Source organism: Talpa europaea (assembly GCF_964194135.1).
Source record: "Talpa europaea genome assembly, chromosome: 12".
NCBI classification, from domain to species: Eukaryota; Metazoa; Chordata; class Mammalia; order Eulipotyphla; family Talpidae; genus Talpa; species Talpa europaea.
Genome location: NC_140079.1, coordinates 69,564,869 through 69,589,674, shown reverse-complemented (window position 1 = coordinate 69,589,674; position 24,806 = coordinate 69,564,869). Strand labels below are relative to the sequence as shown.

The following is a 24,806-nucleotide window of genomic DNA, read 5'->3' as shown; positions in this document are numbered from 1 at the left end:
CCCGCCCTCAGGGATCTTCCCATCCCTAAGTGGAGTGCTGGATGTTTCTCCACTGGCCTGCAGCTAGACCGTGTAGCTACCCACACGCTTGTGCTCTGGGAAAGATCTGTGCTGAAAGCCTGGGACCCACATTATGATTGTCAGACTTACGGTCCTGTGGGCCACAAGTCGGGCGACAGGACCCTATGTTCCAGGACTTGCTCTGGAAAGATGGTTTCAAGACCACGCGGGGCCGGGCTGGGAACTGGCAGCCCTAAAGTTGGCTGGGTTTCCATGGAGTCGGCGACGAGGTTCGGGGGGCGGGCTTACGCAGGCGCGGAGGAAGTAGGTGGGCGGATGCCAAGCGTGGGTACGCAGGCGCAGTGGGAGACAGTGAAGCCGGTGGCCGGTGGCCGGGCGGGACCAACAAAGATGGCGGCGGCCCCTGCGGCGGGAGAGACCTGGGCGGCAGCTGTGGCTGGAGCTGCAGCCAGGCCCGCGGGGAGGCTGCACGGGGGTAGGAGGGGGTGGCCCTGAGCGGGGCCTTGCCCCGGCTGGCCTCCCCCGCCGCCTCACCAGGGGACAGGTACAGGCCAGAACGTTATGGCGTGGGGTGGGGGGGGGGCCGAGGGAAGCCGGCTACAGACCTGAGAGGACGCCCTCCACAAAGGTGGAGTCTCAGGGGTCCCCACAGGGACCGGCAGCACTGGCTGGAGGAATAGCATCCACGGACCGCGGGGAATACGCTGCTGGACCCTGCAGCCAATCAGCGGCCGCGGCCTTTCTGCCCTCGAGGGGGGCGGACCCGGCTGAAGCCCTGCTGTGGTGGGAGAGGTGCCGAGATTGGGGGTCTGGAGGAGGCTGTTCGACCTCTCTCTACTGCCAGTGTCCCTGAGCCCCGACACCAAGCTGGAGCTCAGGAGTGGGGGAGGGAGTGACTTGCGAGTCACCCATTTAATCGGCTTCATTTGCAACGGGGGTGGGGGGGGGCATGGGTTTTGAGGGTAGAATGCTGGCTTTGGGGCTGTTATCCTTCCAGCCACACCCCATTTAACCAGTAGTTCTAAGTGGCCCAGGGCACATCCCACTAGACTAGCCTAGTGTGGGGGTCCTTGTCGTGAGCCGATAAATTATAAGGACCACAGAGATAGAAACTACCATTGATTTTTCAGTAAAATGGTATTCTGTGGGAAAGGAAGGAAAGGGATGACGAATATAGAAAGACTCACAGCACAGACTACTGTCATTCATTCATTTATTTACCAAATGGATACTAAGGATTTACTTTATGCCTAACACTATGCCTGGTACTAGTGAGACAGTGATAAAATAGACATGTGCCTGTCTTCAGTACTTACAGAAGAAACTAGTCTCATAGCCTAGCTTCCCACCAACCTTGAACTATCAAATCTGACTATCTTTTTCCCTCAGGTCCAGCCTGTGGTGTCCACAATGCCACAGGCCTCTGAGCACCGTCTGGGCCGGACCCGAGAGCCACCTGTTAATGTCCAGCCCCGAGTGGGATCCAAGCTGCCATTTGCCCCCCGAGCCCGCAGCAAGGAACGCCGAACCCCAGCCCCTGGGCCAAACCCCATGTTACGACCTCTGCCTCCCCGGCCAGGTCCCCCTGAAGAACGGCTCAAGAAACTGGAGCTTGGACGGGGACGGACGTCAGGCCCTAGACCTAGAGGCCCCCTTCGGGCAGATCATGGAGTTCCGCTGCCTGGCTCACCACCTCCAACTGTGGCTCTGCCTCTTCCATCCCGGACCAACCTTGCCCGTTCCAAGTCTGTGAGCAGCGGGGACTTGCGCCCCATGGGCATTGCCTTGGGTGGGCACCGAGGTACCGGAGAACTAGGGGCTGCACTGAGCCGTTTGGCACTTCGGCCTGAGCCACCCACTTTGAGACGTAGCACCTCTCTCCGCCGCCTTGGGGGCTTTCCTGGGCCCCCCACCCTGCTCAGCATACGGACAGAACCCCCTACTTCCCATGGCTCCTTCCACGTGATATCTGCCCGGCCCTCTGAACCTTTCTACTCCAATGACAAGATGGTGAGGACTTGCCAGTGCACGTAGTCTTCCATGCCCACGTTCTTCCATGCTTCCAGTTTTCTTGCCATCATATCACTCTCCTTTCCCTTAAGTTTCTTCCTCAACTTCTCATTACAGCAGCTCAGACTCTCCTCTCTTAAGTACCCTTGAGCCCCATAGACCCTTTGCTGGGTAGCCTATGATTCCCTTGCATGGTGTGCCATTTCAGTCCCTGGGGGATTAACCCAGCCATTTGGAATTCTTCTTTAGATCCCCAGGCCCTTACTTTCCCTTGCTGCACCATCTCTCCTAGGACACTGCCTCAGCCTAATTAATCTCTGGAGCTGGAAAGAGGCAGGCTCAGAACATCTGAGCTAGTGTGGTTGCCCATTTCCAGAGCTAAGTGAGCTAGGCTGACTGCAGTTGGAGCCATTCAGGAGAGGGTGCAAGAAGGGGCCACGGGGGCAGGAGGGGGCCTTGGGGGTAGCAAAGTGGGAGTGGGAAGCAGCTGGGCAACCATGCCAGTGCTTGGGGAGTTGCCTCAGGAACTGCAGCGCCGGCTAGCTAGGCAGAGGAGTAGGTGGGGAATGGGAGGGACAGCCATGGCTGAGACTGTGGTGCACTCAACTGTGATGGGCTTGCTGCTCATGGCCAGAGAGGTAGGGAGATCCCGATACCCAGCAAGGGAAAGTGGGTTGAGTTTTGAGGGGTACGGTATGGGTGGAGGAGGGGGCATGCTATTGAAAGGCAGAAATGCCAGGTGGGGTGTGTGGGAGCTTGCTGATTATGCTCTGACCTCCCAGGCACATCACACCCTGCTCCTGGGCTCTGGTCATGTTGGCCTCCGAAACCTGGGAAACACGGTGAGAGCCATTCTCCTGTTGGTCCTCTCTAAGGGGATGTGAAATGGTGCTGGGAGCAGGGAGGGGGTTGGCTGCTGACTTGGGGAAGGTGCGTGCTGAAACTCCTAAGGCTGCCTGGGCACTGGTCTGGAAAGATAATGGCCATGTCTGCTGCTTCCTAGTGCTTCCTGAATGCTGTGCTACAGTGTCTGAGCAGCACTCGGCCTCTTCGGGACTTCTGTCTGCGGCGGGACTTCCGGCAAGAGGTGCCTGGAGGGGGCCGAGCCCAAGAGCTCACTGAAGGTGGGGTGACCACTTCTGATCCCTCCTCTCAGTCCTCTTTCCCTGACTCCTTGTAGGTTCATGTACCAGCTTTGGTGGCCCCAACCCTTAAATCTGGCCACAGTATTTGTATTTTCCAGTGCCTGCTTTCTTAGAGGTGGTTTCAACCCTATGGGCCTCCTACAGTCACTAATCTTTGTCTTCCTTCCCCACTCCCACTCCAATAGCCTTTGCAGATGTGATTGGTGCCTTGTGGCACCCTGACTCGTGCGAAGCTGTGAATCCTACTCGATTCCGAGCTGTCTTCCAGAAATATGTACCCTCCTTCTCTGGATACAGGTGGGAGAGCTGGAGGGTATGGGCTTTCTCACCATGTCTGGGGGTAGGGCCAAACACGGGCCTGGCAGCATTGTTCTGAACCTTTGATGTTCTGCAAAAAGTGAGACAATATCTGGGCAGGGGATTGTGTCTGTAGATTGGGTGGGGGTCAATAGCCCACACTCTGTCTGGCTGTAGCCAGCAGGATGCCCAAGAATTCCTGAAGCTCCTCATGGAGCGGCTACACCTTGAAATCAACCGACGAGGCCGCCGGGCTCCACCAATCCTGGCCAACAACCCAGCTCCCTCTCCACCCCGTCGAGGAGGGGCTCTGCTAGAAGAACCTGAGTTAAGGTAGGGTTGCTCCCTCTCCCTCTTCTAGTTTATCAGCAAGCAGCATTTATCCTGCACAGAACTGAGCTAGGCAAGATTGAGGATGTAGGGTCCAAGGAAACACAGACTAGCAAATGGTTTGAGAAGCAGTACAGAAGGAGGAAGGAAGGAGGAGGAGGAGGGAGACAGGGATGCAGATGGAGGCAGAGTGTAGTGTTAGGGATGTTACCATATTGAGGGAGGAGGGGATAATGAATTTACAACAAGGTACATAACGGGTTTTAAGCCAGTGGGAGAAGACAGCCTGCTCTTTCCTTGCCGGCACTCCTTTTCTTCTCATGGGGTTTTTCCCAGAAAGTCCTCTGAAGGACTTACCCTTGACATTTAGAGGAGCTGGGGCATGGGTGGTTACAGATATCTGGGGAGCATGTCAGTGTTGGGGGGTGCCCAGAGTTCCTGCTATCTGATGGGTGCTCCCCACTTCCCTTCATCTGTGGTAGTGATGATGACCGAGCCAACCTAATGTGGAAGCGTTACCTGGAGCGAGAGGACAGCAAGATTGTGGGTATGGAACATGGAATGGGGCAGAGCATGGGGCAGTGCAGGCTTGGAGGAAAGAAACAGATACAATCAAAGGGTGTGTGTGTAAGACTGAATGATGAAAATGGACATGGTGTGAATGGGTTGCTAGGAGCGTTGGTGGTGGGAAAAGAACTTAGGCAAAGGGTGGGAACCAGAGAAGCATCTCAGGATCCAAAATGACCATGTCTCCTGCCTCTTTGCTTCTGTTTAGACCTGTTTGTGGGCCAGTTGAAAAGTTGCCTCAAGTGCCAGGCCTGTGGGTATCGCTCCACGACCTTCGAGGTTTTTTGTGACCTGTCCCTGCCCATCCCCAAGGTGGGGATTCCAGAGGATTCCAGGGGTGGCTGGGACATGGGGTCTGTGACCCATCTCTACCCACCCCCAGAGTGTGGGAGGGAACCCTGTGTGTGTGTGTCAGGGGCAGAACTGAAGCCTGGATTGGTTGAGAAGAGTTGGAAATTCAGAACCTGCTGACCCTTCATTCTCCTTTCCCCCCAGAAAGGATTTGCTGGGGGCAAGGTGTCTCTGCGGGATTGTTTCAGCCTTTTCACCAAGGAAGAGGAGCTAGAATCGGAGAATGCCCCAGTATGTAGAGGTTCACAGGGTGGGAGATCAGGGGAGGACACCACATAGGTAAAAGGGGCTGCATGATGCCTCAATCCGGGGAGCAATTATTTGTATGTCTGGGTTTGTGTTAGTGTCTCAGATAAGTCCTTGTACTCTTAGGACAAAGGGGAATGGCTCAGAGGACACAGAAGTAATGGGGAGCACAGTAAATGTGTATGTGGGTTAGGGTGTGGGAAAGGCTGATTGAGGTGAGGAGCATATGAACCTGACATTTGACCTTTATCCAGGTGTGTGATCGATGTCGGCAGAAAACACGAAGTACCAAAAAGTTGACAGTACAAAGATTCCCCCGAATCCTCGTGCTCCGTATCCTCATCTCCACATTCTTATTTTTCCTGTCCTTGTCATTCTCTGTATTTTCAGAGGCTGTACATTTGGGCATTCCTTCCTTAGGAAAAGCCTGCTATCCACCTCTGCCACACTGTGTTCCCAGTGTGTGTTAGTGAAGGGGGGTGGGCAACATTCAAGACCTCAGTCCCCTTGAGAGGCCCTCTGCCTTTCAAATTCTCCTTAACCAGTGTTTAGATCTCAATCGATTTTCCGCCTCCCGAGGCTCCATCAAGAAAAGTTCCGTAGGTGTAGACTTCCCACTGCAGCGACTGAGCCTAGGGGACTTTGCCAGTGACAAAGCAGGTGAGTTTGGTCAGGAAGGTTTTAAGGAGCCACTGGACAGGGAGGGAAGGTAGTGGGGGGCACAACTCTGAATATAGAATTTGATCCAGTCTCACCTTGCAGGAAGCCCCATCTATCAGCTGTATGCCCTTTGCAACCATTCGGGCAGCGTCCACTATGGCCACTACACAGCTCTGTGCCGGTGCCAGACTGGTTGGCATGTCTACAATGACTCTCGGTGAGAACAGCCTCCTGCTGGGCCCCTGCCCCGTTCCCACTGAAGCCCTGACACCTTTCCCTAACAGGAAGCCCCAGGGGAATAGAGTACCTGGTGAAAGGAGAGGGGATTCCATCCTAACTTCTCCTTGGATGCTGAGAGGGAAGGAGGGAATATACAGCAGTGATCACACCCCATTCCCCATCTCCCTTCTTCCTAGTGTCTCCCCTGTCAGTGAAAACCAGGTGGCATCCAGTGAGGGCTACGTGCTGTTCTACCAACTGATGCAGGAGCCACCCCGGTGCCTGTGACATCCCCTTTAAGCCCTGGCACCTGTGAAACCCTTGCAACACCCTTAAGCCCCAGGCTCCCCGTTTACCTCAGAGACGTCTATTTTTGTGTCTTTTTAATCGGGGAGGGGGGAGGGGGTGGTTGTATCTCCCATTATTTTTTTTATTGAAAAGTACCCTTCCACCTGGAGGCTCTCGTCTCCCAGCCCATGTACAGAGCAACCCAGGCCCCTGCCCATGTATAGCCCCCAAACCCTCTCAATCACTTTTTGTGAATAAATTTATTAAGAAAAAAGTCACGTTCTTGTAGTTGTGCTTGGGGGCAGAGGGAGAACAGGGCCCTGTCCCCTCTTTGAGCAGATAGCGGCTCCCTCAGGCTGGGGTGGAGGGGGAGGCGGGGGTAAGGGGAGGCGTGGCGGGTGGGGGTCCAGACCCGGACGTGCCGGTGCCACCGTAGCCCAAACGGCGAAGGCCTATTTATGTCGGGAGAGACAGAAGAAAAGCACGCTGACCCGCGGGCTGCGGAGACCCAGAACTGGCGGGCAGGCGCTGTGGGCGGGCTCGGGGCTGCCCTTTGGGGGGACGCGGCGCCAAAGGACCCTGTTGACAAACACGAGCGCGTTGCCCGGCGGCCCGAGTTCCCGCAGGCCCCGGCTGTTGCTAACATCAGGATGCTGTTTATGGAGCCGCCTCCCCACGGGCCGACCTCTTCTGTCCCTGCTTGCTCTCCCCGCGGGGGCCTTCCCTGAGCGGGCCCGGCACGCGCGAGCTGGGGAACGCAGACGCCGCGCTCAGGCTCGCGCCGGCCGGCCCCGGGGCGTCCCTCCGGCTCGGAGCCAGCTCACCCCGGGCCGCGCTCCTCGGGGAGCCCCGGCAGGTGGCGCTCTCATTGGTGAGTGTGATCCGGGGCCTTCCCGGACTCACCAATCCGGACGCAGGAAAGCAGGGCGTGGGCGGGCCCCGAGAATAGAGAGACGGCGAGTCGGAGGAACCAAAAATGGTGGGGGCGGAGTGGCCGCCTGGGCCTCGTGCGCGGTGGGACCCGATTTTCCAAGCCCGCCTGCTGCCGCGCCCCTAACTGAGCCTGCCGATAGCAAGGGCGGTCCCCTTATCTGCCTCCGCACCCAGAGCGAGGGGTGAGGTCTGGAGGCCCCCCACCTCCTGCTCTCCCCGCCGGGTGAGCCCCGGCCACGCGGACCTCCCTGTCTCTCTGAAGCAGTAAGTGCTGGGCGGGACCGGCCCAGTGGACTTGAGGGGAACATCCTGCCGGCATCGCACCTCTCCATGGGCCGAACCGTGGTTGTGCTGGGCGGAGGCATCAGCGGCTTGGCTGCCAGCTACCACCTGAGCCGGGCGTCGCGGCCCCCGAAGGTGAGCCCCGCTGACCCGGCAGCTCCTTGGACCCCTCCGCGTTTCTCACCCCGTGCACCTCGAGTCTGGTTGCATTGTCCCCCCGGCCCCCAGGTGGTCCTGGTGGAGGGCAGCGAGCGGATGGGAGGCTGGATCCGCTCTGTCCGAGGGCCGGATGGAGCCATCTTTGAACTTGGACCTCGAGGAATCCGGCCCGCGGGAGCCTTGGGAGCCCGGACCCTGCTTTTGGTACGTGGCTGCGGAGAGCGCCCAGGGCAGGGTACGGATTGCACTAGATGGGGGAACGGAAGGAATTATGGCGGAGGACCACCCCGTTCCTTGACCCTGTCTCTCTCTGGCCGCGGCCTTGTGGAGAGCAGGTGTCTGAACTCGGCCTGGATTCCGAAGTGTTGCCGGTCCGGGGAGACCACCCAGCCGCCCGCAACAGGTTCCTATACGTGGGCGGCGCCCTGCACGCCCTGCCCTCCGGCCTCAGGTAACGCTGCTGCCTCCTTACCAAAGAGGCCTTCCTTTCCTTTCCTTACCTCCCAGTGAGTAAGAGGGGGCCAAAGGCGAGCCCCCTGGATCTGGGAAGGTAAACCAGCGTCTCGTCTTCTCTGTGTCTTCCTCTGTGCAGGGGTCTTCTGCGCCCTTCACCCCCCTTTTCCAAACCTCTGTTTTGGGCCGGTCTGAAGGAATTGACCACACCCCGAGGCAAAGACCCTGATGAGACCGTCCACAGTTTTGCCCAGCGCCGCCTTGGACCTGAGGTGACCCTGCCCAGCAGCCCCAAACCCTTCCTCTTGTAAACCTGCCACAGAGCCCCTCCTCACATCTACCCACCTAGGGACTCTCCTGTATATTTGGGCACGTCCTTTTCTCTTCCTTCCAGTCGTCTCTACAGCTGTGTTGGGGATGAAGGCCTTCACTTCCTTCTGGTGGTTGCCATAGTGGGACTGCACCCAACCACATCCTTTTCCCTATCTAGTAGGGCAATGGAATTAGGCCAGTGTATTCCTTGGCCTCTCAGTCCCAGTCTCGCCCTTAAGGTGGCCTCTCTAGCCATGGACAGTCTCTGCCGTGGAGTGTTTGCAGGCAACAGCCAGGAGCTCAGCATCAGGTCCTGCTTTCCCAGTCTCTTCCAAGCTGAGCAGACCCACCGTTCCATATTACTGGGGCTGCTGCTGGGGGCAGGTGAGGGGGGACTGGTTCAAGGGATGAAGAGATTAAGGACTGTAGACCAGGGTTGTATTTTAATGAATCTTCACGCTTTCCTCCTCTGCAGGCCGGCACCCACAGCCAGACTCAGCACTCATTCGCCAGGCCCGAGCTGAGCGCTGGAGCCAGTGGTCACTGCGAGGAGGCCTGGAGACATTGCCTCAGGCTCTTGACACCCACCTCACTAGTAGGGGGGTCAGTGTTCTCAGAGGCCAGCCAGTCTGTGGGCTTAGCCTCCAGGCAGGAGGGCGCTGGAAGGTAGGAGAGCCCCCAGGAATGAACTGAACTGTGTGTTAAGTTTTCATCTTTGCCTAAATGTTTTAACCAGGTTAGACCTGGCAGAACTGGAGTTGCTTGTTGTTTTTCTGCCTTAGAAACTATTTGAATTGGGGCTACCCCAGGTTCTTAGGCCACATTTGTGGACCTTCCTTCAACTGTTTGATCCAAGTCTATGGAGAGTAGTGCTTATAAAGTGGTTCAGAGACGGAAAGAACCACCCCCCTTCCCTAAACATTTCAGGGCAGCTACCCTGGCCTCTGGCTAATCTATTTCCTGGAGTAATAGGAGGCAAATTTTGTGCTGACTGTAGTCACTCTGAGTCTTCCTCCTGGGTCAGCACCTGGTCTTTCCTGCCCTGTGAGTGCCTGGGAAACAGCTAAAATACCTGTGATATGTGCCTCTCAAACGTTTCCATGCTTAGGTGTCTCTAGAGAGCAGCAGCCTGGAGGCCGACCATGTTATCAGTGCCCTTCCAGCTTCAGGTATGGGATAGCTGCCCTCCCATTCCCCAACCAGGGTGAGGGAAACTAGTTTCCACACCATGCCCCTGAGTTTAATCCTGGGAGAGTGACAGATTTATGGTGCAAATATTCATGAAGCAGGCCCTGCTGTCTCCCCCAGTGCTCAGCAAGCTGCTCCCTGCGCAAGCTGCACCTCTGGCTCAGGCCCTGAGTACTATCACCGCTGTGTCTGTGGCTGTGGTGAATTTACAATACCGAGGAGCTCGTCTGCCTGTTCAGGTATGACCCAGGAAGGGGAGGTGTGGGCTTGGTTAGAACCTTCCCTTCCTGACCCAGCTGCTTCCTTTTCCCTAGGGATTTGGACATCTGGTGCCATCCTCAGAAGATCCAGGCGTCCTGGGAATTGTGTATGACTCAGTTGCTTTCCCTGAGCAGGATGGGAGCCCCCCTGGCCTCAGAGTAACTGTGAGAGGAGGCAACTTTGCTTGGTGGGGGCTCAAGGGCTGTCTGTACCTTAGCAGCGGTGAGGCCAGGCTGGTTAGTGCTCTGTCTCCCCCTAGGTGATGCTAGGAGGTTCCTGGTTACAGTCGTTGGAAGCCAGGGGCTCTGTCTTATCTCAGGAGCTGTTCCAACAGCAGGCACAGAAAGCAGCTGCCACACAATTAGGACTGAAGGAACCAAATCACTGCTTGGTCCATCTACACAGAGTGAGTAGGGTGAACTCCCTTCAGGTGCTTATGCAAGTCAGGACTAGTGTATTTGTCCTTATCCGTCCTCCAAGGCCTGGGACATCAATAATAAACTTCCCCCCATATCTCTTTTCTCCACAGAACTGCATCCCCCAGTATACACTTGGCCACTGGCAAAAACTGGGTAAGTTGGGAAAGCAGTTGGGCTGCAGGACAAGAAATCACACCCCCAGCTACAACATGCCTTTTGTCCTTTCCTTCCAGAGTCAGCGACCCAATTCCTGGCTGCTCAGAGGCTGCCCCTGACTCTGGCTGGGGCCTCCTACGAAGGGGTTGCAGTCAATGACTGTATAGAGAGTGGGCGCCAGGCAGCAATCCGGGTCCTGGGCACAGAGCCTAACTGTTGATCCCCAGCTCCCACCTCTTCCTGTCCCTGCTGGCATGGATTCTCCCACCCTGGGAAATAAACATTACCAGAGCTTGGCTTGGTCTGGTTGTTCTTTGCCACCTATGTGCATAAGGATAGGGGTAGGGGGCAAAAACAGGCAAAGGGTGCCCAGAATGCAGAAAGCAGTAGCAGAGGCAAGACTTAGTGCTTTATTAGAAAATATATCAAAATTCCAGCCCCCTGAGCCAGGTCCAGAAGAGGGAACTACTCCAGTACTGGCAGAGCACACAGGGAGGCATTTCCTTCACCAAATACACTTCCTAGGAACCATAAATAGAATAAATATTCACAGAGGTCCCGGGAGAAGCCGGATTTCTCTTCTTTCCATGAAGAGGAAGGGACTCGGGATCCAGCCCTGCTCCCACCCCAGGGGCAGGGAACTCCCAGGAGTCATCACATAAAATCATGACATCAAGGATTCACAGTCATAACCCTTAGGTGACCCTAGAAAGAGGGCCTCCCAGGTTTACAGGAGCCCAGCTCCAGTCCAGCAGTGAGGAGAGGTCCCTGGCCCCCACACAGCTCCTCTCCAAGAGCAGAGAAGAGCTGCAGGTGGGGAAAGAACAACTCTGATGCAGTTTCATGATTACAGTGGGCAGAAAAGAGTCAGTGTGAGCCATGGGGGGCTGTGTGGTTGGCAGTCGGCAGAGGGCCGGGCCTGGCAGGGGGCCGGCGCTGCAGCATCTCTTGACGGAAGGCCTGGGAGGAGCCAGGCGGGTAATGGGGCCCAGGAGTCCTAGGACCCCGAGGGTCAGTGCCAATGTCTGCTGTGATGTTGGTATAGAGTGGGCCCAGCTCTCGAGCCAGCAGGCGATATGTCAGTGAGTTCATCCCATCTTGAGTCCAAGAATTCTGGGTACGGACCAAGAGGTCAAATCTGCAGGTTAGAGGTTGAAGACTAAGACCCAGGAAGGAACAGCCAGGAATCCAGAGACCTGGTGTCATTTACCAACTGGGGTGCAGACCCGGAGGAGCTAAGAACAATTGCTTTCCTACCTGTGGGGGTTTTCTTCATTGCCCTTATCTCCTCGGTGCTTCACCATTTTGTAGTGGCCCACAGATGTGGGGGGGCGAGAGATCTTCATCCCAGCTAGGCGCACCCTATGAGAAAAGAGGGCACCTTGGAGGATCCACAATGGAGGAAAGTTGCCCCCCCGTGAAAGAAAGCACTAAGGCCAGTCAGGAAGGGACTGCTTGTGTCTATGGGCAAAGAGCCACCATGAGTAGTAGGGCCTGAAGTGCCAAGTCAAATGGAGAGGAGGAAATGTAAAAGCTGGATGTCTCCAAATCCCCCTGGCCTGGTGCTGGCCTTCCTGGAGCCTTAAACAATTGGAAGGGAGAAGTCTGTACCTCCCACCTTTGTTCCCTGAATGGCCACAGGCACTGCCCTGCAGACTGGGAAGTATGGGGAAAGAAGCCATCTTGTCAGGACAGATACAGGCTGGGAATGCAGACTGAGCTCAGCAATTCTTGTTTAGAGTGGTGGTAGAGCTACTGGACTCCTCTGCCCTGTGCCCTGGATCCCCAATGTTAGATACATGGAACCAGCTCATCAGGACCTGGAAAGAAAGAAGCCCCACCTCTGACACACAATGGAGATAATCTGGGAAGGTACTGAAAGGGTGCACATTTAGAAATTGCTGGGTGCTGTAAATTTACAGAGAGAGTAACTCATAAAGATGTCACACAAGAGGGCACCAAGGGGAGGGGGACAGTGGATGCAGCACAGCAAGCCCAAATATTCACAGATAGGAAACTGGGCCAGCTGAAGCTGAAGGTCAAAATGTTTCACGTGCTAAAAAGTGAATTGGCATCATGCCAGTGGCAGAGGCTTAGGGGTAAAAAGTGATTCTGGGCTCTAGGGGCATAGGCTTAGGGGAAAAAAGTGATTCTGGGCTCTAGGGGCAGAACCCATCCTCCCGCAGCCCCACAGGAAAGGGTCTAGATGCAACCCTAGCAGACTATGGGATGAAACTCTTGGCCCCTTTCCGATTCTGGAATCCCAAATTACACTCCTGAGTTTTCTTCCAGGAATATAACCATCCAGATCAAAAGGGAAGGGACAAAGCGGGAGCAGTATGTAGAACCTGACCTGGGTAGACTGAAAGGCAAAGGGAGAGGGGTAGGCATGGTGCAGGAGTAGAGAGCTAAGGGTTCTTGCTGTCAGCGCTATGGCCAGGGTGGCCTCAGAGGACAGAGATCCAGGCTGGGCAAGCAAGGGAAGAGGTGGCAGGAAATCTGACCTGGTAGCAATGTCGTCATCCTCACCGCCCCAGCCCCAGTATTCATTGGGGAAGCCGTTCATCTTCAGGTACTGGTCAGGAGTGAGGGCCGAGACCCCTCCAAAGTACTGTGGGTACGGAAGGCTGGGGAAGGAGAGATCTTTGGATTCCACAAATCTGGGAGATATCCCTACTCAGGAAGTTTCTTGCCTCCTTCCCAGCACCCTCTCCCGCCTCTACCTGTATCCAAACTTGTTCATGGCAACAGCAACATGCCGGGGCCCACGGGGGTCACACACATAGAGATTGTGGTCATTCTCTGGCAAAAGGTCCACATCGTGCAAGAATAGGCAGTCCCACTCTTCATCACGTAGGGCCTCCCGCACCCCCACATTCAACAGCTTTGCCCTGTTAAAGGTTCCATTTCCAGCCTGAAAGACAATGAGAAGCTGATTATACTGCAGGTAGCATGGAGAAGAGAGGCTGAAGTGTAAAGTGAAAAGAGTAGAGAGTTGATGTGGGGTAAGGAGAAAAATAATCTCTTTTTTACGCAACACCTTTTTTGGGGCATCAGTTTGTGCCTGATACATACATGCTGCTGTTGAGCATTTAATGATGACACCAGCTATCATGTGAAATGGGTGGCAAGTTAGTAATTGCTCTTCACTTCATTTTAGGGAGTGAAATATCTTGCTCAAGGTCACATATGTAACAGATGGCTGAATAAGAATTTTAGGCCAAATCTATCCAATTCCAAATTTGTACAAACTACTCAACCAAGGAAGAATCATGGAGGGTGGAAAGCAAAGGGGATACCCTAAACAGGCTAAAGTGTTGGCAGAATAGTGCCAACTAGTCACTAGTCTGACCGTACTAAAATTGTTTCAGGGATCCATAAAGGGCGTTTACTTGAGGTCTCCTTATAAGAAATTGAGAACAGAGTGGGATCGGGTACCTGGTGGATGACATAGATGCCGTAAGCCAGTTGCTGGCGCTGCAGGAAGGGATGCAGATGATAGAGTAATAGGCGTAGGTGGTGCTCCCGGGCACGATGGGGCACAATGATGGCTGTACGGGAGCGGGGCTCACAACCTGGGGGGCGATACCGACCCCCGGGTTCCACCCGGGGGTTCCTCTCCACAATCTCCGCCAGGGATGGCACTGGGCTAAAGGACACGGACACGGGACCCACTGTTGGGAGGGAACGGCAGGGTCAGGGATTGGAGGGGCAAGGAGAAAAGAAGGACCCACAGGGAACACCTCTGATCCTCCCACCAAGACCCACTCAGAAATTTTGAGCTCCCCATCATTTGGACAGATTTGCAAAGTCTGGATGGTACAGGATCCTTACCTAGCTATTATCTTATTTTAGGGTTTCATAACTCTTCCGCCTCACAGAGTTGGAAGCTACAGTTAGGGGATAGAGACATCAGAAAAAATTACAACTAACTAAATCAGGGCTTATCTACAAAGGATGCAATTCTGAGCTCAAGGCAAGAAGAATCTATAAGTATAAGGGCAGTGGAAAGTGGTGACCCAATCTATCCTCCAAATTCAAAGTCCCCTCTCTCAGCCTCAGTCCACATCCTGATGACATTAACCCCTGCCCAAGTCCCACTCCTGCTACCGGGAGCCTGGCCAAATCTTCCTATCCCCATGCCTCACCCTTGCCTTCACCTCCTTCCTTCTGTACTCACCTAAGAGAGGAGAGCGTTCTGGACAGTAGGGCAGGCCTTGAAGAGCTGGAGGGGCCCCAGGCAGGTGACTGAGGTTACTATAGACATCATGGGGATGAGAGTAGTCAAATGTGGGCCCCTGCTCTCGGCCAAATAGGGCGCTGAGGCTTCGGAAGCCTCCTAGTGACAGGTACATCATGACGGCCAGCTGGGAGCCCACAAGCAGGCCCAGCGTGCAGGGTCGCTCCAGCAGCCTCCGCAACATCCTGGGGTGAAGTCTGTGGAGGGAGAGAGGAAAGCTCTGCGGGCAGGCAGGAAGAGAGCAAAGCAACAGTGGGTTGTGGTGGGGAGGAAGATGATTTCAGGGGTAAAGAGGGAAGAAAGGCACACAACTAAGTCTCAGAGTGGAGAGGGGAGCACAAGTGGGCTATCATGCAAGGAACAAAACAGTGTAACCACTAGCAACCCTATCATCTGCCATGTCCAGCCCAGGTTTCACTCCACCCCTCCCCAAACAAATTCTACCAACTACTCTCAATCCCTATCCCCAAGAACCCTATATCATTCAGGTCTACTCCATTTCAGAAGTCTGGAACCACACTTCCGATTTTACAGAGAGACTCACCTAGATTCAAGTTGTTTTCTTCCGGATCATGGGGGCTGCAGGAGGTCCCGGGGGGACGGTGATGTGAGGCATTATCTAAAATTGGAAATGTCACAAAGGACAAACATAGGCTCCACACAGGCTCCAAAAGTGATTGATCCTGGGGCCAGCTGGGACCAGTGGTCAGGGATGACCAGGCACCAGCAAAGAGGCAAGAGTCCAGATAAGGGTGAGGTTCGTCTCCCAGGAGGGGAAGTGGTGATATAAGAGGGAGGGGCAAGAGCCCCCTCTAGCCTACCCTGGGCTGTCAGGTTCACTAGGTCCCTAACCACCCCCCCTACTCCAACAGGCCCGACCAGTCTCGGGAGTGGGGACAGGGCAGTTAAAGGAAACATTTTCTCCAGAGGGTGAGGCAGTCATGACAGGACTTTTGGAGTGGCCTCAAGAGAACCCAGGGTGGAGTAGAAACAGGTGCCTTTCCATTCTTCACGTGCCTGGGAGGTAGCTCCGCAGGTGCAGGGAGCGTGACCACCTGGGAGCTGTAAGCAAACAGCCCCGGGGAACAGGGTGGGGGCGGCTCCTGCACCTTTTCCACCTTTCCCTCGTCCTTGCGGGGGTGGGGGAAGGAGGCTTATAGAAGAAGCGCGGTAGGAAGTGGGAGGGATGGGCAAAGCCAGATGGAGTACCAGGGCAAGCTCACCTGGAGGGGCGTGGTCAGCGCTCTGCAGCGGGTTACCTCCCAGTTCTTTCGGAGCCCCCCATCCCACGTCACCCTTTCTTGCGTTTACCCTACCTGGCGAAGTAAGCCCACCGGCCTCTGCCCATACTCTAGCTGGGACCCTCTTCCCTGCTTAAGCTCGTTTCCAGCCTTTACCCCAAACTTCTCACCCTCCAATCGCCCGAACCTTTCTCCCGGGCCTCTCTCCTCCCCCACCATCCCTGGTTCACCTACCTGGGCTTCTGCTTCCCGTCGTCACCGCCACCCCGACAGCCGGGCAGGCATCGCTGCCGCCATCTTAGAAGAGGGCGCATCGGGGGCGGAGCCTAACGTCACGGGGCGGGGCATAGACTCCCTTCCCCGCCCCCCGTCTGGGGGCGTGGCCGAGGCGGGGCGCCTCGCGGCCGTGGGGTTCCGGAGCGCGCCCTCCTGGATGGGAAGGGAGGCTGGGGGAGGGGGGCTGAGGGGAGGGGCCTGAGGGGAGGGGGGCTGAGGGGAGGGGGGCTGAGGGGAGGGGCCTGAGGGGAGGGGGGCTGGGGGGGACGCCACCGCTCCAAGCACTGATTCATCGCCATCTCATCTGCTCCTCAGTCTTACGCAGCAACTCAAACGAGGACTTTCCCAGGGCGAGACTGATCGAGGGGCGCGGGGGACGGTGCTGCGCGTCCGACGGCCGGTCCTCCTGGTGAGGGCGCCCCTTTTCCGGAGCGTCAGTCGCGCCCCTGCAGCTTCGTGTGACTTAATGTCAAAATTGTTTCTTGCTCGGGGGACTTGTTTGCAGACAGCTCTCTACATTTTTGTGTCACCAGGGTGTCCGCAGGCGTCGAAATAGAATCCGTTCATGAAACTAGGAAACGCTGGTGCGAGGGGACAGCGGTCGCTTTCATGTGAGAACGTCCCCCCAACTGTGAAGTAAAATGGACGCTCCGGTAACGTGGAATACGTTCTTCATGTGCTGCCGCTGCTCTTAGCACACTGCATTCGTAAAAGCCTATGTTCACCCTGAAGAAGCAACTCTCAGTATCTCTCAAAAAGGTCATGAAAAAATCAAAATAAAAAAAAAATCAAAATCCACAGGCAATTCTAAACCAGAGACTCACTACGGGGGGGAGGGACTAGGATCAAAACAAGGGCGGTGGGAATTTTACTGGGACTATAACCAAGATGAAAATGCATACATTGTACAAAAATGAAAAATGATGTAATATATATAATAATAATAATAAAAGCGCATGGTCTTGTGTGTGTTTAGGGGTGTGGGGGGTGGGGAGGGAGGTCATCAACTGAATGTAAGAAACATGGTAACCTAGTTATTGCACCTCATTCACATGTGGAGATTTAGAAATGACTTCTCAGAAGAAGTGATGTCTAGTGTGAAATCTGACGGACTCCTTATACTTCCTTATACTTCTGAAGATTCTGTTTCTGTGTGAACTACAGTTATCCCTTGCTAACTTGGCATACCAAGTTACCCCTTGATATCTGTGGGGTAGAGTGGGGTGAGGTAGTAGGGGAAACCTTCCCCCCTCCAAATCCAGGAAGCTCAAGTCCCTTATGTAAAAAAGGTCTAGAATTTGTATACAATTTAGGCGTATGCTCCCTTATGCTTCAAATTATCTCTAGATTACTTATAATACCTTACACAATGTAAATGCTATGCAAATAGTTGTTATGTGTATATATGGAATAATGACACACCAATAAGGTCTGTACATGTTCAGTACAGATACAACCACAGCTACATAGTCTATATTTTCCATTTGTGGTTGGTTAAATTCTCCAGATACTTTAGATACCCAGATGTAATATTTTACAACTCTGCTCCATAGCAAATTCTGTCCTGTCTGATAGAGTTCAGTTAACCCCCTACTTCCTCCTACATTGTGAAAATTTTTTTCCTCCCATTCATATTCATTTCTGTATTCTTCATCTATAAATGTGTCTGTTCTTTAGATTTTTTTGAACCAGTTATAACATCTGCAGAGTCCCTCACGAGTTAAATAAAATCTTATTTATATTCATCTATTCATATTAATTTTTTAAAGATATATTTATGCATACAAGAGCTGGGGTACAGGCCAGAGTTGCGGGGGGGTTAGAGGATTCACCAGAGACAGAGTGGGAAACAACAGGCAGACTGACTGAAATACATTGCTGAGGAGAGCAGCGTGCGAGACAGGAGAGGTCTGCCTCACCATGTGGGTTTCTCTCTGGCCAGCCAGGGATTGAACTCGTGCTGCAGAGGCTGTGTATTGCTTCATAGTGCGGTGCTTAACCCCTTGCGCCACCAGAGAGGCCCTAATATTAATTTTTATATAGGTATTGACAAAGACTCTCTTTGACCAAACTTTAGACAGGCTCCTCTGAGTCCTCTTTTCAAAGGCTTCATCCTGGGACCTCCATCCGCTTTTAGCAATAATCCTGCTAAATCATTTTAAGAAGACACCACCCCCCCACCCCCACCCCCCACACACACCAGCCTTCAACAAGAATCCCAAATCCAAGAATTAAATTGGTTTAACAAAAATCTTCCTTGCAACCCTTGAAGTAATTTTGCATCCATAGACCCAGCTCATTCTGCTCATTGGCTGTAAATATTCCCTCACACTCACAATTGAGCCCAATCTCTCCAGATAGGATTGTCTTGACATGTTGCAATAGTCCCAAATAAAATCTGAGAAAAGAAGGGATCAGTAATGTAACAGGGTGGTCCCCAGGAAAAGTGGAAATTCCAGGTTCCCTGCCCCACTCAACGGAAGGTGGAGCTAAAGAGAAGAGAAGAAGCTGCAAAGAGCAGAGAGACATGTGAAGAAACTGTGCTTGCCTTTTGGTCGTGGACTGGGTGACACAGATGTAGGTGAGAGACCCGTGGGGAGGTGACAATGGCGGTTTTTGTCTTGATTTTGATTTTGCTCTTTTCCTTCCAGACTTGTCTGGTTGTTTCCGATCCTTTTCTGTGGGTCCCCACTGAAAGGTGCTTTACACTTGTGGCAGGCTTTTGGGCCTGCTCTGGGCCAATCCCATTTGGGTGGACTTTTACCCACAGGGACGGGTAACTTTGGATGCTTGATTTAGAAACTATATTCTTTGCTTTTCCTGTATTGTTTCCTAATTGTATTAAAGTTCCTTTTCATTAAAGTCTCATATGTTTTGTGTTGATGTGGCGATGGCAGAACCTGTTTTTTTTTTTTTTTTTTTTAAGATTTATTTACAAGAACTGGGTTTCAGGCCAGATGTGCTGGAGGCTGAGAGGATTCACCAGAGACAGAGTGGGGAACAGAACAGGCAGACTGACTGAAACACACTGCTGAGAGAAAAAGCAGGGTGAGACAGGAGAGGTCTGCTGCGCCATGTGGGTACCTCACTGGCCAGCTGGGATTGGACCCGCACTGCAGAGGCTGTGAACAGCTTCATAGCAGGGTCTGGGGTGCCCCTCTCCCTGCCCTGTAACAGTAAGACTAGACAATAGAGTGAGTGGATAGGGAGTCAGGAGACTAGAGAGCTAACCAAGTAATGAAAATCTTCAGGAAGTACATTGGGCCAGTTGCTGGTTACAAAGACTTAGGGATGCCATAAATCAGCCTCTTCCCCTCCCTTAGGCTACTTAAGCACTCTGAGTCTATCCCTATGTAAGGTCATTTCTGTGTAAGTTGTTCAGTAGTGTTGCTCCCCCATCCTCTCTCTGGGCGTTTTTATTTATTTATTTATTTATTTATTTATTGAGATTTATTTATGCATACAAGAGCTGGGGCATGGGCTAGAGGTGTGGGGGGTGAAAGGATTCACCAGAGACAGAGTGGGGAACAGAACAGACTGAAAATACTGCCAAGGGGAGCAGCAGGCGAAACAGGAGAGGTCTGCTGCACCATGTGGGTAGTTCCCTGGCTGGGGATCAAACTCGTGCTGCAGAGGCTGCGGATAGCTTCATAGGTTGCGTCTTAACCCCTGCGCCACCAGGGAGGCCCCACTCTGGGCATTTTTAGAACTGGTGGTTTCCCCCAGCTGCCTGCTGGTTACTCTTGCTGCCACTGAGTTTGGTTTCCCCACAGCAATAGTCAATGAGGAAAATATTCAATTGGTTCAGAAACATCCTCTTAGCCAATAAAATGTAAATACAATGAATTCTACTTTTGTCCTCTTCCTCCCCAACAAACCCTGACCAATGGGGTGCTGGCTTTGTCACTTGCTGTTAGTTAGTCTGGTGTTTTAGAAAATTAAATACTGTAATTAGTACTATATGGAGATTAAAGAAGTGGGGCTAGAGATGGAGTAAAGGGTAGATGAGTCCCCCATTCTGCAGAATCTAAATCTGCCACCACCACAGCAGTTGGAGAGATGCCCAGATTCCTTGACTCTAACCACGGACTCAGAGACTCTCAAAGGCTTACAGAAAGAGCTTAAATTAGCCCAGGGGTCTCCCTGGTGGCTCAAAGGGTTGAAGCTATCTGCAGCCTCTGCTGCAGGAGTTCGATCCCCTGCCAGGCGTTACCCACATGGTGTAGCAGACCTCTCCTGTCTCACCAGCTGCTTCCCTCAGTAATGTATTTGCATAGATCTGTCTGTTCTGCTCCCTGCTCTGTCTCTGGTGAATCCTCTCACCAAACACACCTCTGGCCTGTACCCCAGTTCTTGTATGCATAAATAAATAAATCTTTTAAAAAAAGAAAGAAAGAAATTAGCCCAACTCACAGTTACTACTTCAAGCCCCCTCCCCACAAAACCACAAATACCAACACACATCGCCTTCCATCCCATAAAACAGTTACCCACACTGCCAAGGACTTCTCCCTGGAGGGGACAATCCCTCCAGGAGTTGAAGTTTTTTCTGTAGCTCATCAGTGGGCCTCTTTTTCCTTCTAAAACCACATCCTTAAACTGTCTGGGTGCCTTCTTCCTCTTTCTCCTCCAGCTGTAAGCCCCAGCACAGGTCCATAAAGAGAAGAAGTAGATGGAGTAGGGGGGGGGGGTCAGCTTTCCTTGGCTCTTGAAGGGAGGTGCACACACTCCACACCTAGCAAGAACTTGTTGGACTCCTGACTGCAGGCAGAGTTGAGCCTAGGCCTGGGCAAGATGGTTTGAGGAAAGCATTCCAGAAGGCAGTCAGGTCCCACAGAGATGCCCACTACTCCTTTTTCGCTTTCTGTTTCTCTTCTTTTGCTGTTTGCCCTCCATGCACTCACCAAAGCAGTGAGTGACGTCTAAACTCAGTTCCTCTCTGGGGGAAACTTTTTTTTTTTTTTAAGATTTATTTACTGGGCCTCCCCTGGTGGCGCAGCAGTTGAATGCTGGGCTGCGAAGCTGCCCACAGCCTCTGCAGCGCCGGTTCGATCCCCGGACACCGGGTGATGGTCCCACATGGTGCGCAGACCTCTCCTGCCACCCGCTGCTCCCCTCAGCAGTGTACTTCGGTCCTTCTGCCTGTACTGTTCCCTGCTCTGGCTCTGGTGAATCCTCTAACCCTCCCGTGCTTCTGACTGTACCCAGTGCTTATGTAAATAAATAAATAAATCTTTTAAAAAAATTGAAAAAAAAAAAGATTTATTTACTAATGCATACAAGAGCTGGGATGCAGGCCTGATATGCAGGGGGTGAGGGGATTCACCAGAGACAGAGTGGGGGAACAGAATAGGTAGATCTGCTGAAATACACTGCTGAGGGGAGCAGCGGGCGAGACAGGAGAGGTCTGCTGCACCATGTGGGTTGCCTCCCTCGCTGGGGATTAAACTCGTGCTGCAGTGCCTGCAGATAGCTTCATAGTGCTGCGTCTTAACCCCTTGTGCCACCAGGGAGGCCCCTGGGAGAAACTTCTTGATGACAGCCAGGAGTCTGCTCATTGAATAAAGGGCATCCTCATAAAACAGTGTGTATGGCAGTGGTTTACAATGCATGAATCATCCTGAGCACTAAAAAAAGTAAGGCTGACTACCATGATTCCCTAAACCTCAGGGCCTACCTGAAACACACCCACCTTGACCCTTAAAGCCCATTAAGCCCAGGTTCAGTTTCTGCACAGGTCACTTGGCCTTTGTCACACAACTCTTTGTTCCATCCTATTGTTTCTCTGTGGAGGTAAGGAGCACACCCTCTAGTTACGAATTGTGTACTGTGTACCTTCCCTGCTTAGCACAGAGTTCTCATATTATACAATGAGCTCAGAGTATTCCAGTCTGCAAACATGTTACTGTGGTCCAGTTTTACTAATTAGATAAAATTGGTGGAGATTACCCTGACCTTGTTCTGCTCTCCTGCTGCCTGGTCAGAGGGTAGGAGGAAGGGGCCTAGTAGTGGGGCTATGCAGACTGGCCAGGAAGGCAATATGGACTGTCCCTGTGGTTGCAGGGAGTAAGGCCTTGCTGGAAAGTGTGATATACTGGGCACTGAGAAAGGCACAGCCTGGCATAGAACTTGGTCAGCCCCTGGAGCACAACATACACATATACACATCTTCACAACCTGCCTCCGTCGGGGCCCCGGTCCTCATCCAAGGCAATGTCAGGTGGCCCAGCTAGGAGTTGCCACTGCAGAGTGAAACATCCCAACTCCCCCATCTTGGAAACTTCTTCACCCACAACTCCTCCCTCACCTCCACAATCAATGCAATCCCCAATCCCTAGTGATCCTGTTATCAATGCTGCCACACGCCACCCTTTCCCAACCTGTTCTCTCCATGGCCTGAATTCTTTCTTAAGTCACCTGCTCAGAAGGAAAGGTGGAGTTGTTTCTCTTTCCTGTGGCCCTTCAAGTGTTCTGCTACCACTGAGTACCTACCTCCCTCACCCAGCGTCCCTTTCCAGGCCATTCTTTTTGCCTTCCTGGCTATACACTACCAAGCCATGTTTGTTCCTTCTATTAAATTCCCTTCTAACTGTACCTCCTCCAAGAAATCTGTTGGATCTTCATTAGTTAATTCTGGGACCCTACCCTAGTCACTAGGCAGTCTGAAAATGGAAGTTCTCACATGGTGCAACCTTCACTGTTGTGAAAATCAGTTCACATTTGTTCCCAGAGCAACCCGTGGGACCAGCCCTGCATGTGAAAGCACATGCAGGGCCTCCCCGGTGGCGGTGGCACAGTGGTTGAGTGCTCGGCTGCGAAGCTGCCCGCAGCCTCTGCAGTGCCAGTTTGATCCCCGGCTGCTCCCCAGCCACCAGAGGAGGGTCCCACATGGCGCGCAGACTTCTGCAGCCCACTGCTCCTCTCAGCAGTGTACTTCAGTCCTTCTGCCTGCTCTGCTCCCCGCTCTGGCTCTGGTGAATTCTCTCACCCTCCCGCGCTTCTGACTGTACCCAGTGCTTGTATGAATAAATAAATAAATCTTAAAAAAAAAAACTTAAAAAAAAATAACATAAAAGCACATGCAGCCCAAGTCCACTGTCAGTGACAAAACCAATGTGGCCAGTTAGGAAGACACTGAATCCCAACTCAAATGTAAATCATTCACTCTGTTCCAAGGCTCTCCCTACCATGACAACCTACCCCCCCCAACCTCCGCCCCAGACCCCTCAGCTGTAACTCTTGTCACCAGGTGCTTATCTGTGTTGGAGAAGTCATTCGTTCATTTTTTTTTTTAAGATTTTTAAAATTTTTTTTTATTATTTTTATTTATTTTTAATTTATTTTTATTTATTTATACAAGCACTGGGTACAGTCAGAAGCGCAGGAGGGTAAGAGAATTCACCAGAGCCAGAGCGGGGAGCAGAGCAGGCAGAATGACCGAAGCACACTGCTGAGGGGAGCAGCGGGCGGCAGGAGAGGTCTGCGCGCCATGCGGGACCCTCCTCCGGTGGCCAGGGAGCAGCCGGGGATCGAACCGGCACTGCAGAGGCTGCGGGCAGCTTTGCAACCCAGTGCTCAACCGCTGCGCCACCGGGGAGACCCCATTCGTTCATTTTTGCATCTTCTTGTTCCTGTCACCCATGTTTGTAGCCCAGTAGTTCTTATATATCACATGACTGGGGGCCTCTAGAGATCAGGGACAGTCTTTTCTCTGACAGTCCCTTAAGATCTGGGCCTCGGGTTCTTCTAACCAAAGGAGCAAGTCTGGGAGTTAGGGTGCAGATCTCTGCCTCTTTCTAGCACATTGCGGACCCTCAGGTAGGGGAAGTGATAATAACTAAAAGTAGCCACCATTTGCAGAGCACTTGCCAAGTCCAGGCATGATGTTGCTTCTTTTTTTTTAAAGATTTATTTATTTATGCATACAAGAACTGGGATATAGGCCAGAGGTGCAAGGGAGGTGAGAGGATTCACCAGAGACAGAGTTGGGGAGCAGAACAGGCAGATTTACTGAAATACACAGGTGAGGGGAGCAGTGGGCAAGACAGGAGAGGTCTGCTGTGCCATGTGGGTCAGCTCCCTGGTGGCTGGCGATAGCTCCCTGGCAGTGGCTGGCGATAGCTTGATAGTGCTGTCTTTAACCTCTGCCAAGGCCACCAGGGAGGCCCCCTGATGTTGCTTCTTTATTTACATTATTTAATGCTCATAACAAATTTTCAAGGAGGTATTATTATTGGCAAATGAGGAATCTTACACTGCAGTCCACATCTGTCTGACTCCAAAAGGAGCACATAAATAGCAGGATTCAATTTATATTTAAAAAATATCATACCCCTTTACTCCCTGAAGGCCCAGCCTATCCCTTCCCAGAATATAAGATTCAGGGAGAGGTGAGCAGGGCAGGATGTCAAACACACACGCACGCACACATACACACCTACCACCAGTTCCCAGTTAGGTGAGGGCTCTGAGGAGCTGGGGGGTCAGTTTCCCCAGGACCTCTGCCCTCATCCTCTTCCCTGATGCTAAATGAAAGTGAATAAATATGAAATAAATATAAGAGGACCCACCCTGCCTTCCCCTCCCTCCTATGGCCAGCAGGGCAGAGGGGGCAAGTTAGCACAGGGCCTGTCTCCTATCTTCATCCACCATCTATCACTGCCACCCAGGGCAGGAATCCAGGGCAGGGCCAGCCTGCACAGAGGGAGCACAAGAGGGCCTCTGCCCCCTGTTTCTGGTGGAGGCGGCTGCA

General features: G+C 53.0%; 3 protein-coding genes across 8 annotated transcripts; 2 read left to right on the top strand and 1 right to left on the bottom strand.

The window, feature by feature from the left end:
* Nucleotides 1-1,390: 1,390 nt before the first annotated feature.
* USP21 (ubiquitin specific peptidase 21) lies at nucleotides 1,391-6,134 on the top strand (the record flags this gene model as incomplete). 2 transcript variants are annotated; one of them, XM_084248760.1, is made up of 12 exons in its annotated part: nucleotides 1,391-2,031; nucleotides 2,814-2,873; nucleotides 3,035-3,155; nucleotides 3,362-3,473; nucleotides 3,651-3,806; nucleotides 4,286-4,350; nucleotides 4,579-4,682; nucleotides 4,866-4,952; nucleotides 5,222-5,300; nucleotides 5,520-5,627; nucleotides 5,730-5,844; nucleotides 6,044-6,134. In XM_084248760.1, exons 1-12 carry the CDS (start codon nucleotides 1,432-1,434, stop codon nucleotides 6,132-6,134), a joined length of 1,698 nt encoding a protein of 565 aa, XP_084104886.1. In that variant the 5' UTR covers nucleotides 1,391-1,431. The 2 variants fall into 2 exon arrangements, with proteins under 2 accessions (XP_084104886.1, XP_084104887.1); XM_084248761.1 differs by having other exon boundaries at nucleotides 5,520-5,631; nucleotides 5,776-5,844.
* A 1,263-nt stretch (nucleotides 6,135-7,397) lies between these two features.
* PPOX (protoporphyrinogen oxidase) lies at nucleotides 7,398-10,582 on the top strand (the record flags this gene model as incomplete). 5 transcript variants are annotated; one of them, XM_084251311.1, is made up of 12 exons in its annotated part: nucleotides 7,398-7,484; nucleotides 7,578-7,712; nucleotides 7,844-7,959; nucleotides 8,101-8,233; nucleotides 8,513-8,657; nucleotides 8,749-8,939; nucleotides 9,382-9,442; nucleotides 9,582-9,700; nucleotides 9,776-9,886; nucleotides 9,982-10,128; nucleotides 10,252-10,294; nucleotides 10,375-10,582. In XM_084251311.1, the coding sequence occupies 12 exons, from the start codon at nucleotides 7,398-7,400 to the stop codon at nucleotides 10,515-10,517; spliced, it is 1,431 nt and encodes a 476-aa protein (XP_084107437.1). In that variant the 3' UTR covers nucleotides 10,518-10,582. The 5 variants fall into 5 exon arrangements, with proteins under 5 accessions (XP_084107437.1, XP_084107436.1, XP_084107439.1 ...); XM_084251310.1 differs by having other exon boundaries at nucleotides 7,799-7,959; XM_084251313.1 differs by lacking the exon at nucleotides 9,776-9,886.
* Nucleotides 10,583-11,164: 582 nt separating this feature from the next.
* On the bottom strand, nucleotides 11,165-14,721 carry B4GALT3 (beta-1,4-galactosyltransferase 3; the record flags this gene model as incomplete). The annotated part of the gene is made up of 6 exons (XM_084251143.1): nucleotides 11,165-11,435; nucleotides 11,555-11,659; nucleotides 12,802-12,924; nucleotides 13,021-13,211; nucleotides 13,736-13,971; nucleotides 14,478-14,721. 6 exons carry the CDS (start codon nucleotides 14,719-14,721, stop codon nucleotides 11,165-11,167), a joined length of 1,170 nt encoding a protein of 389 aa, XP_084107269.1.
* Between the last annotated feature and the right edge of the window lie 10,085 nt (nucleotides 14,722-24,806).